Source organism: Telmatherina bonti (genome assembly GCF_933228915.1).
Source record: "Telmatherina bonti genome assembly, chromosome: 2".
NCBI lineage: Eukaryota > Metazoa > Chordata > Actinopteri > Atheriniformes > Telmatherinidae > Telmatherina > Telmatherina bonti.
Genome location: NC_136620.1, coordinates 21002500 through 21015152, shown reverse-complemented (window position 1 = coordinate 21015152; position 12653 = coordinate 21002500). Strand labels below are relative to the sequence as shown.

The 12653-nt window shown below is 37.9% G+C and overlaps 1 protein-coding gene across 1 annotated transcript; it reads right to left on the bottom strand.

Annotated features, from left to right (window-relative positions):
- Positions 1 to 1297: 1297 nt before the first annotated feature.
- cUnh11orf96 (chromosome Un C11orf96 homolog) lies at positions 1298 to 2829 on the bottom strand. Its single transcript, XM_079254477.1, has one exon. It carries the CDS (start codon positions 2489 to 2491, stop codon positions 2111 to 2113), a length of 381 nt encoding a protein of 126 aa, XP_079110603.1. The 5' UTR covers positions 2492 to 2829; the 3' UTR covers positions 1298 to 2110.
- Positions 2830 to 12653: the final 9824 nt, after the last annotated feature.

Below are 12653 nucleotides of genomic sequence, written 5' to 3'. Positions count from 1 at the left end.
TAATTAATTTATTTTCTATTTCTTTTAGTCCAATACAGGGTAATTAGGAAGCTGAAGCTTATCCCAATATCGCAATAATTATTACAAGTTGATAACTTGTGTTCATAAGCTACAGCTTATTGATCACTGAGGTTTAAAGTTAGAATGAGCCAATCCAAAATATATTGTTTTTGTACAAACACAGTTAGAAATAAATTAGAGGAAGAGTTACAAATGTATTTTTATGTAATTTGTAAACAATAAATAGAAATATAGGTTCCAAGCAACACTATCTGTATATCCCCTTCACTCTCAAGCGGAAATCTTTGTCCCCCTGAGACTAACTAGGAAGCAGTCGAGTCAATCTTTCTGAGAGTCCTGCAAATGTATTTGATCACTTGATTTTCAGTCCAGCTGCATGTAACCCAAGTAGGTTCTCATCTCAGACCTCCAAAGCAGTGTCTCCATCTGGACATTGCTGCTTAGTTGCAGTTGGATGGAAGTTATGTCATTATTCTCATCACCATGTGGATTAAGAGAGGAGGGTTATTAGCAACAGGAGGGTTGCTCTCCAGCAGCTCTACGTCAGGCTCTTTTCTCAGCAGGCGCAAGGTTGTTGTGGCTGAGCTCACTGATGAAAACCTGACATTACTGAAAGTGCGTCAGCAGCCGAACTTCAGCCATAGGTCAAGTATGTTGAGTGTTGGTATAAGGGTCAGACGTCATCTTATCTTAACAATAATATGTTCTTTTCTCTTTTTTCTTTTTTCTTTTTTTTGTTATTCTTGCTGTCCCTTGTCCACATTTTAACTAAAGACTTTGAGATGGTAATTTATCTCTTCCATGAATGTAGCTGTCATGCTTCAGATTTTGAATGGAACTAAATATTTGAATTGCAAGTTTGATTTGAACATAAACTATTTAAAATCCCCCTCAAAAAAACCCCCCAAAAAAACCAAAGGAATATGCAAGAGAAACAAAATTTCTTCATGTAAATGTGCTGGGAACAAGCTAGCGCTATTACCCATAAAGTAAATAAAAAAAACTTGAATTAAAAAAACAAACAAACAAAAAATATGTATAATTATTATCTATTTTGCGTCAGTATTTTGCAGTAAACTGTTTTTTCTGCTTTTGCTTTTTTTCCCATTGTTGTGCTGTTTTGGTTTGTTTTTAAAGTAAAAAATATAGTGTTTTTTTAGAACTGATTTTTACAGGTATTAGTGGATAATGCACATACCAGTATCTTTTAAAGTCTATTTTCTTTTTAGGCTTTTTCAAAAAGGAAACCAAAAACCAAAAAAAAAAATCAATCAAGATACTTGAAAATATTTATTAAAGTAAATATCACAAATATATGTATAAAGTACAACATACAGAAAAGTATAAAGGTTATAATTTTCTTTGAAAGTCAAAGTGACTAGTAGTCAGAAAGAAAATCAAAATATTACATCTATAACTTGGTTATGAATGAAATGATAAAATAAATAAGACATGTAGACAGGCTGCTCAGGAATCAAAGCAAGAACACTGATTTCATTGACAGTAAGCTTGAAAACAGAGTTCAGAGTCAAGACAAAGCTTTGCAATGATACTCTACTGCTTAAGTGACAGCCAGGTCACTTTCAATGCACAGGAGTTTGCTATTATTTACAGTGTATTAAACCATAATGCTTTTTTAACATTTTTAACAGTCTTTTCTATCGCTGGTCAAGTAGAAAAATCTGGCTTGAAACAGAAATAGTAATCATACTTCAAAATGGAAAAATATCATCTATCTGTCATCTTTCAAGTTTTTTTGCTCAGACATCTACAGTATAAAAGGAATACATTTGAAGAATGGTGTATTTAACACTGCGTCATCAGCTACCTTTACACCCAGCTACCTTTTCCATGTCTGGAAAGCAGTAAATCCAGCCTATGGCAGACGAGTTTACATATATGCATTAGGTGCTGCTTTAGGCTGTATGGTGTCATGTTAGTACTAAATGCAGACTTTTGTATGATAGCAGCGGCTCACACACAAGCAGGCTGGTGGGTAGGCCAGTTTATGTTCAGTTCAGTTGGCCTCCGTCTGAAGTGGCAAGTGAAGAGAAGAGCATAGAATCTTGGAGATGGTATGTCGATCCCCTCACTGGGTGGACTCGGAGTCGCTGGAATCCAGGCTGGCTTGTGTGGATGTAGGGGTGCCGCTGCGGTGAGCAACTGGTAGGCAGTGGAGGGTTTGTGTGCTCCGCCGGAGGTTCTCCAGGGATTGCAAAAAGGAGCGACGTGCCCTCTCTTCCTCGAGAGGGGAAGACCCTTCTTCTTCTACCTCTGCTATCTCAGCAAAGGTGACAGGTTGTGTTTTGAAGCGTGCCTCACGGGGTCGACGAGAACGACTCTTACCCTTTGCTGGGACCTTTGGGACAGGCAGTTGCTGGGGGAACTCCTCCATAGCTGAGGCCATAAGATGAGCTGGCAGGACGTGAAAGCTGGAGGCCTCCATAGCCATCTGACGCACAGCAGCCATGGTCAATGTAAGCCAAATGAAATTAAATCTAACTTAAATCAAATGCAACACAGGATGTAAGAACAGCTGGAAAGAACTTGAGTTCTTCAATCCTCAGAAACAGTCAAACTAGTCTTGTTTTGCTCTTTCAAGAGTTTCGTCTTGATTAAAAAAATATCTTTATCTCAGGGGCAAAAAGCAAGAGTCCATCCAATATCAGGCCAAACAATCAGTCCACAAGCCTCCAAACTCAGGCACACTGAAGGATTTTGTTTTGAGGAAAGACTTCACTTGTCAGCCTCTTGTTTTCTCCCCTCAGTTGTTCTGTTGTCTCTGCCTCTGCAGACTTAGTCCGTCAGTCTCAGTCAGCTGGAGCTAATGCAACAAACTGCTCCAGCTTTCTCTTTTATAACAGCTCACAACCCACGCAGGCGCTCTCTCTCTTTCTCTCTCTTTCTCTCTCTCTCTCTCTCCCTGTGTTTGCCAGGTCCTTCCCACTCTCCCTCTGTCCCTCTCAGTCATGGTTCCGGTCTCTGTAGTTGTCAGCCTCTGAAAATAAACATATAGAAGACAATATCTGTGTGTATGCTGGATGTTGGGACTTTCATAAATTTATTGAAGAGGAAACACAAAGAGATGGTTGCTATTCCAAATTGTAACATTGATCATTCAAGATGTCATTTTGTTTACTCTTGTAGTCTATTTTTATACCCTGAGATGTCACTGTGTATGTATCCTGCCCAATGTAACATTTCCTATGATATTTCACTGTCCAACTGTTTTACTCACCAGGTAGACACAGTAGACATGTGTATGAAAACTACTACATAAACTGCCATATTAGTCACAAACACATTATCATAACTTCTCACAGAAAAATACATGTGTCCAAAGAAAGTTCATATGCTCCATGTGTTTGGAGAAAAACATGGCTGACAGCTGTATGTGTTAAAACTTTAAATATGTACACATGTGGGAGAGAAAAATAGTGAAAGTAACAACAGTCCTTTTGTTGATACAATGTCAATCTCATGTATCACTACAGGTAAGGCGGACATGCAAATTTGCATGTGCAGTGAAAAAGCGATTTCAATACGTGCACCAAGTTTATAGGATATATTCCTTTGAAGTAGCAGCTCAGTAACTAGTAGATACTGAATAAGTACCTTCAATTTAGCTTGAATAATGTCAACGAAGTCTATCATTCTTTACATTTCAGAGCTACCAGATGAATAAAAAAAAAACAAAATCAGATATTTTTTCCTCATCTTTAACTGCTCCTATGTTTGCATTCAAAATTAATAGTTTGATTAATATTATAAGATACATTTTTAATACGCTTCTTTTGTGAACAATCAAACCTCTAGGTTGTAATGCTATGGTAGCGTTTCTCAAAACAGAAGTTTCTGTAACCGATGAAGTCTATTTTAACTTTTTTAGTGGGTTGGGTTGTTATCTGTCCTCATGCTTTAACCCGTTAAAGTTCCCGCCAACAACAAAGAAAGAAGAAAATGTTACTCTGTATTTTTATTTGTTATTCTGATTTTTTTTTTTTTAAATTTTTTAGGCATGTAAACACATCTATATACGTCCTTATTAAGTGTCCAAGTAACAACTGAACCTGTTATTTCGGTCAGACTAAATAAATATTTGTCTGTGAAATGGACAGATTTTACAACATTTGGTAAGACCTGGAGATGGCTCTGTTTGCAGACAAGAGAAAAGCATACAGAGTCCCAGGTGTTCACATAAGATTGGTTTTATATGTAGAAAAAATCAGAGCAGAGAAAAAGAAACTCAAAGACTCACCGTGAGTCCATGTTAGGCCGCAGTCGGTATGTCACATCATCCTAAGTCTTACAGTAATGACTATATTTATCAGTGTCACTGCCAACGGGAGGTTATGTCATGGTCTGCGTAGACTGGCTGGTTCAGTTCACACTGCAGCTCAAATATGTTTTTCTTCCATGTGTGACACAGATCAGATGATGTCTGATTAGTGATCTATTTTGGGACACATTTTCTCATTTTGGATCTGAAATCTAAAAACTATTGCTATGTGAATGCTCAAAAGAAAAAGAAAAAATAGTGGTGAAAAACAACTTGGTTGAACATGTATTAAAAGCAGTATTGGTTCAGAAAGAATAAAAAAGGGCAGGTATACAAAAGCACCTAAAATCACACACAATGTAAAAAAAAAAACCCAAAAAACTAATCCCACCCCAAGTAAAGGATTACACAAAACAGAATTATTTTTAATTATTAATTACATTTATTATATTAAGATGATAATCATAAAATCAAGTTGACGGAAAAATCCCATCATACTCGATCATACCAGTTGCTGTCACAGTTGGCATGGCAACATCAAACAAACCCAGAGAAAAATCTGCGTGTTATCCATACATACTAATATTAACTTTAAGTGTCACCACCATGGATGTGAACATCATTCCCTACGAGTTTTTCTTAGCTGTGTTAGCACAGTTTTCAGGAGTGATGTTATAACTAACATCAGACCCCTGTTTGATCATACATTCCTCTGATGGGACCTCAGGGAGTTGAAATAAGAACAGGCCATCGTGCTTCTCTTCTCCTTCCTACATATAACTTTGCTAATGAAAAATATATCCATTCACATTCAGTCGGGGTTTTTGTTGTGTGAACTTGCAAATTCACCCTTGGTCTATTTTTAAGTAGATCTAATGTCAACAGTGATCAAGCCAGCAGTTGTCAACTGTCATGTGACATCACATGACTCTTTACCATGTCTTTTTGTATGTGTGATATGTGGGCTTTTTTTCTCATATATCATGCATGATGAATGCCTGATTTTTTTTTTACTTTGTACTGTCACCTAGCTGTTTAGCATATGTGTTGTATGACATGCTTGCAGGGCATGGCCAGTGTATGATTTATGAAGCAAGTGGGCCTAAAGCTTCATGTGTGTGTCCTTTGGGATCACTTGTTTTCTTCACAGATGCTGCAAGACTGCATGAGCCGTATGAGGACATAGTTTGGCAAAAACAAAGGTCAGAAAATCTTCCTTTTTGTGTGCGACTCTAAATTTGTAGATAATCTTCCACTTCAAAATACAGGGTAGCTTAGAAATAAAAGCCTTTTTTTTCAATTTTTGCTTGGATAAGTTTGAAGAGGAAGGAAACGGCTGTCTGTTGCAACCATATTTGTTTTAAATAGTCAAAATGAGCAAAGTAAAGGATTAAAGCTAAACAATGCTCCATTGATCAATTGGATAAGCTGTTGTGGTTCCTGCTCTGACCTGTGCTGCAGTGGGTGTGCCTGTTTCCCTGGCAATCAAGTCCACACCAGGTTCTCATCGGGTAATCAGCAGCAGCAGCAAGATAAAAGGCCAGCTCAGTTCACCAGTCATCGCCTGATTGTTGTGTCATCTGCGGTAACAGCTCTCGGCCATTGCAGCGTTTCAGCTTAAGAATTTAAACTGCTTGTTTCACAACTGTCTGTTCTGTCACCAGTGCATGATTCTTGCCTGCCTGCCCGCCAACCTGCCTGCCTGCCCGCCAACCTGCCTGCCTGCCCGTCAACCTGCCTGCCTGCCTGCCCGCCAACCTGCCTGCCTGCCCGTCAACCAGCCTGCCTGCCCGCCAACCTGCCTGCCTGGCCACCTACCATTCTGCCCAGGAGAACAATAAACCTGTCCTAGTATCCACATCCAATCTGCACTTGGGTCCTTGTTTGTCCTACACTACAACATAAGCTGAACTTTTTTTCGGCCTTTCATCAGCCTGTCGTCCCCTTTACATATATATGGAGGGGCTGAGAATGGTCTTGCCAAGATAGCTATAGGTCTGCAAATATATTTGGTGATGTGTCAATTTAAGCACTGCTATACTATTTGTTATGCCTCAACTCCATCATGACATGTGGTCTTTATTTGGATATGATCAGTTTCCAGGGGTTATCCTGGCTGCTGACTTTCTGCATTGTATCCTGTATCCTGCAGCTGATGACATTTCCAGTAGAACAGCTCCAGGGGGGGTGCAAGGACAGAAGCAAATGAGAAATAATCCCCTCCAGTGCTTCCTTTCATAACACATAACAGACAGGCCCCACCCCAAACACAGACTGTCAACTGTGGCACTTGATTTAAAAAAAAAAAAAAAATATATATATATATATAATAAAAGTTTTGTATTGACTTTACAGTTCTACTTATTACCTTTCTTATAAAAGAAATCACACAAAGTGAAAAACAATGAACCAGGGCTTTCCGGTTCATGAAACTATTCTCCCTCTTGTGATAATTCTGTTTTAGCTTCGCCTGCTAAAAAAAACAGGAAAAAACAAACCAGCAAAGTTTTATTCAGCTACTAGTATGGAAAGAATTATTGGTTCCTTTTGAACATAGGCTGAGTAATATGAAAAATTCCCATATGCAGAACACATGAATATTACATATTTATTTTTCCAGTAAAAACTGTCTACAGTATATTTTTAAAGACACTTACTGACAGCAAATAATAAAAAACATCATTCACACAGTGTTCACATAAAATGTCTCCGCTTTCACTAGATTTAATTTTATTGGTGTGCAGCAACTAGAGTGTGTAAATATGTGTGTCATTGGTATGTGGTGGGTAGAGTTGAGTTGCAAGGCTAAATGTCAAGCAGTGGTTAAAGCACTTGCAGCACACTTCACATAGATGGCATATCGGTATCAATATACCATACTCATTACTAATTCCATCTGCCAAGCCAGTTGCAGAGAAAGATAATATAAAGAGTGGACTGCAGAGGTAAAACCAAACGTTAAAGGTATTTGTTGGTTTACTGACTAAATAACTTACGCAATCTTTGGAACAGTTGGACATGCAGAACAAAACAGCCATTTGCAGAAAAGGCTGGTTGACAGGTATAGGTAGAAATATAGGTCACCATGTATGTAGCATGCCACTTGTTCTTGCTGCATTCTTTAAAAAGTCTTTGACTGATATTTTAGATACTGCATTGTCTTGGTCAAGCTTGCAGTTATGAGAATGGCTTGAATTCTTACCAAAACACTATTCAGCAAACATAAAGCTATATGACCATAACATATTATACAGACATTTCTGTTCACATTAAGACAAATCAGGCAACTATGGCAATCCAGTGACTTTATGGTTGCCTGCTCAGGCCTTTTAGAGAAAAACAAACTAATGGAAAAAAAAAACCAAACAACAGCAACATGCAAACTTGATTTATTGTACAAAAAAATGGCATGTCCACCTAAGCACTGACAAGGTTTATTTTTTGTAACTTTTTGGACATGCTGCATATCAGTGTTACCATGGCATAAAGAAGTCATGTTTACGTCAGTCTTGCACTTTTTTAGTGCCTGAAGCAATGCAAACTATTCAAAATGACCTGTGCTATATTTTAGGTCACATTGCCCTACAGCTTTGTTTAAGTTATATCAATGCAGCTTCGTGATAGTGTTTATCTGTGTACACTGTTAACATCAGGAGTGTGTTGAAATAGAAGACAGAAAATTTAGAGAAATGGAAGACGTGTTAAACGTTTAAAGGCACAAAACAGAGAAAATCAGCATAAAAAATAATCACACTAGTAGCGGATCAAGAAAATTTGATATAGGGTGGAGAAAAGAGGTGCAAGAGGTCTTAACAGGGGGACATTGGTTTATAAATGGAGTACTTTTGATCAGATCAAACATTCAGTCAGCATAAAATGTGTCATGTAAACATTTCAGTTTATCAGACTGGCCTCAAGTGGACGAAAAGCTCTGTCTGATCAAGAGGGCGGGGGTTCAGACACATTTGTTTGAACTACAAGATTAGCTCATAACGACATCACTCCTGGTATTGTCAACATTTCCTTTCCATTAAGACATATCTTTTGTTAATTTGTTTGGGATTCATATTTATGTTCAGCCACTTAAACAATAGTTTGTTATTTCGTAAATTTGTGTCCTATAATGTAATTTTTCCCTAAAATGTAAATTTGTTTTCAATGTGTTTATAAAAGACAAATTTGTTCAGGACTTCTTAGCCACTGTAGAAACATGCTCCAACACATCTCATTCAAATGAGTCACTATTGACATTAAACTGCAGTTAACAGACATAAATATTATTTATGCCATTGTTTATACTCTTGTTATTTGTATTGTTGATTTAATTCAGAGACTGACTTTTATTGTGACACCAGGTAAGAACCAAATTAATGTTCCTTGTAGCACAATGCCATTCATGTGTTTAACCTGTTCTTGAAATACAACGCCATATTGGAGGATGGTGCAAGCTGTCAACAGGAATATTTTCTTTCTTTCTTTTTTTCAAGCTACTGCATTCTCTCTTGGTCATGTGGAGCATGCAAAGTGTGTTTCCTTACATTTTTAATAGTATATATTTATAGAACAATTTGCTAAATCCCATGCTATTTGTATTTTTGTGTCTTGACAGTTTTATGGTGGATTTCTTAAGCTGTATCTAAATAAATTCATTAGTGAACAAAAACTGTGGTGTGGTGTTTATCCTGGATGGGAGACACTGTAACTGTCAGTTGCCTTCAGCCGACATTTTGTACATTACACATTTCACTTCAACTTTAAGTGGTAAAACTTCCCTTCCCATCACCTTGACCCCCCCCCCCCCCCCAGCACACATATGTACATCTGCCATTTCATCACATTAAAATGACCTTTCCCTTGTCTTATGTGCTAGATAATCTCCTGTCATAGATTATTTGTTTGGCCTAATGGTGCATCCTGGATGAATTTATTACTTTATTCTGAGTCTTTTTTGCCATATTTGATAGCAGTTTAGTCATCATGGATGCATTGTCACTTACACTGGTAGTGTGTTCCTGTGGTCACAAAGATATGGCACAAAGAAAAGATCTTTAAATTACAGAGTGTTTAAACCTAATGTTTACAGTTTAGAGAGAGGAGCCAAGAACCATGGAGCCAGCACTCAGCATGATCCTCTCTGCAAAAGTGCCTGCAATTATATAAGTGTATAGTTTTTTTGTAACACATAGTTTATTCTGTAAAGTGCAGAGCATTCCTATTTTCAGACTATGACATATGAGAAAATTTTTCATTAATTTCCACATAATGAATTAAATTCAAGTTCATTCAAAAATAATTCATTCTAATGATTGGAATAAGAGAATGGGTGAAAACAAGAAAGTTAGGTAAAAAAGAAGTGGGTAAAACCTATTAAGCAGATTCACAGGGTCAAAAGGTGAGGTACACACCACAGGACACATTCCCAGACTAGCAAATCTCCCTGTACTCACTGTTAGTGGACTCTCTTGTTACCACAGCAACCTAAATGTCAGCAAACTGCAGAACAAGGCAGGATCAAAGCTGTTAAGTCACACCGTAAGTCCCCTTTTTCTAACAATGAACAATGAGAATGCACATCTACTGAACAATTCATTAAAAAGGTATGTGCTGCAGCTAACTCATGTAAGGTTGATATGGAGCCAAAAAGCAAAATTATGCATATGCCTTATGACAAAAACTGCAGTATTGCTGCAGACATGAACTGCAAAATGTTGATCAAGATCTACAGTAAATCAGTATCACATCATCCTATGCTTCTATTTGAGGCCAAGTTAAATAAATACTCTGTGCATAGTTCCATTTTGTAGGAACTCCTCAGCACATAAAAAAATACTGGACAGAGATATGCTTTCTAATTCCACCACATCTATCATATTTGATTAAACCCAACATGCCAAACAAAAACATAACAATATAAGTGAAAAGGGTGGAAAAAGGGCTCAAAAACAACACTGAGCAAAACTCACAAAAAACACATGATTGAAAAAAAAGATGAAATCAAACCAAGGGATAAGGCAGGCAGCAGTCCTGGGCAGTCGGATATCCAAGTTGAGTGGAGAACTTTGGCAACCCTCTGGCACCAGTCCTTAAATACTGAAAGGTGATGATGGAGTGCAGGTGTGCTGACATGCCCAGGGCTGCTGCACAGCCTGGAAAAAGGAAGGCAAAAACAGAAAACAAATTACTACAGGAACAATACACAACCCAAATGGAAAAAATCCAAATCCTGACAGCATTCTGTCTTTTTTTTAAGCTAAGCTATTTTTTCATATTTACATTTATACAACATAAATTTAATGCATGGTATAAAAATGATAATACTGGTAGCTAATCAATTGTCATAAAGAGAAGTTGCTTTATGATTGGATATTTCCGATGAACTTTGATGCACTTTTAAATACTTGGTGAGTCTGCAACATCATAGTTGACTGTCAATACATCTAAAACTGCTACAGAGTTGCCACAGAGACAACAACTCGTCTGAATGTTTGCATTTTGACTAGATGGATTCTTTGTTTTGATTGAGTTTGATCTCAGACTCACAAAAACAGGAACTGATTTACATTGTTGCTGTAGTTTTATATGAAAATGTACACATAGATTAGCAACAAATACAACAGGTAATGCAAGTATAATTTAATCAGTAAATTATTTAACAATAATTCTCTGAGAGTTGGCCTCATTCTCCTTTCATGAAGGGAGCCATTCAGACAACATAGGGACAACAAAGTTATTTATAGGCAGAGACTTGGAGACTGAGAAACATTCCCATCCAGGAACACTGTGTCTGTTTTGCTGCATGGCTACTTGCATTAAATGATGAGTCTCATAGACTGATTTAAGTAGGCTTACATGTTTTTAATTTCCTTTGATTTGCACAAAATGTATCTTCACATATTTTTTGAGCTGAGGTTAATCATTTCATCTTTTGCCAGAAAATGAAAGTTGTTTGGACATGAAGTTGCATTACCCATCTCACTAAATGCAGTTTCATCCAGATCAGCATAAAAGTTGAAATAACTTTTTTGTTTGCACATGAGGGATGAAAAGGTTAAATTCCCATCCAACATGGCAAAAACCCTGAACTTGATTCTTGAACCCTGAACTTGACAATTAGCTTTGTTCTAACTTTGCTCAGAAGTGCTACTTCTGTGTCTGCACTACTGATTCTGAGGGGTAAAATGTGCCCCTTTATGAATCTTCACATAACTGATTTTGGTCACGTGGCTTGTGGCAAGTGATGTGTTGATAAACCTCTCCTCTCAGTGGATCTATATTGATGATGGTTTGGTTGCAGGACTTTCTCTTTAATTATGACTGCATGTGCTGCACCCAAAGTCCAATTAAGATTAATTTTTTAGAATTGGCCTGTGCACTCAGTGCCACCTCTTCTGTGATGCATTACAATGAGCTTGGATGTTCTCAAGATGCTCTTAGTGATGCGTCTGTTAACATGTGATTGATGCCAGTTGCTAAAACTCACACCAGAAAGACGTTGCTCTAGAGGGCAGGGGGCAGGTAGTGAAAACAGTGTCAGGGAAGGAGTGGGATCAGCTGACGTAATGTTTTCCATGATTTCAAACTAAGAACAAACCATTGAAATGAAAACAAGAGGAACTGATACAGGGGCCAGGGCTTTGAACCAAAGAAAGGCGAGTTATATCTCAGGATTATCAGGAGGCTGCTTAGTTTAGATTGAAACTAATAAAAAACTTTGTATGGTATTACAAATACATATGTAAAAAGTAAGATATCCTCTCTTTTGAATGAAAGTCATGCAGATCCTTCTTCTTAAATTGAATTTGTGTGTTATCATCACACTGAAAGAGTTTGTTTTATGTTAAAGAAAAAAACATTGCCTTGCCTTGCCTCCTAGCCCTAGACAACACCATCTACTTTGTCAAGGAAGGAGAAAGCCTGATGAAACCACCAAAGAACTGCTCCACTGGAGTACTCTCCATGGATCAAGATTGAGTGACGGCAGTTGACCTAGAGAGACAGTTAAGGATTGTATCACACATCACCCAAACCAGTTTGAGACCTGACATCACCTTGATCTCAGAGGCAACAAAACAACAGATTCTGTTTAAGTTAACAGTGCCATGAAGAGAGGATGTAGGAGGCACATGAAAGGAAGAGGGAAAAGTACCAAGAGCTGGTGAAGGATTGTTAGATAAACAGTTGGAGAACCAGTGGAGGTGGGCAGTTGGGGATTTGCTAGTCATTCCCTGAGCAGGGCCTATGGCACATTGGGCATAAGAAGAGCTATAGACAACAACATAGAGGCAGCAGAGAGTGCCTCCAGATGGCTCTAGTTGAGGAGGGGAGAGCAGGGGGGTAGGGAAATTTCACTTGG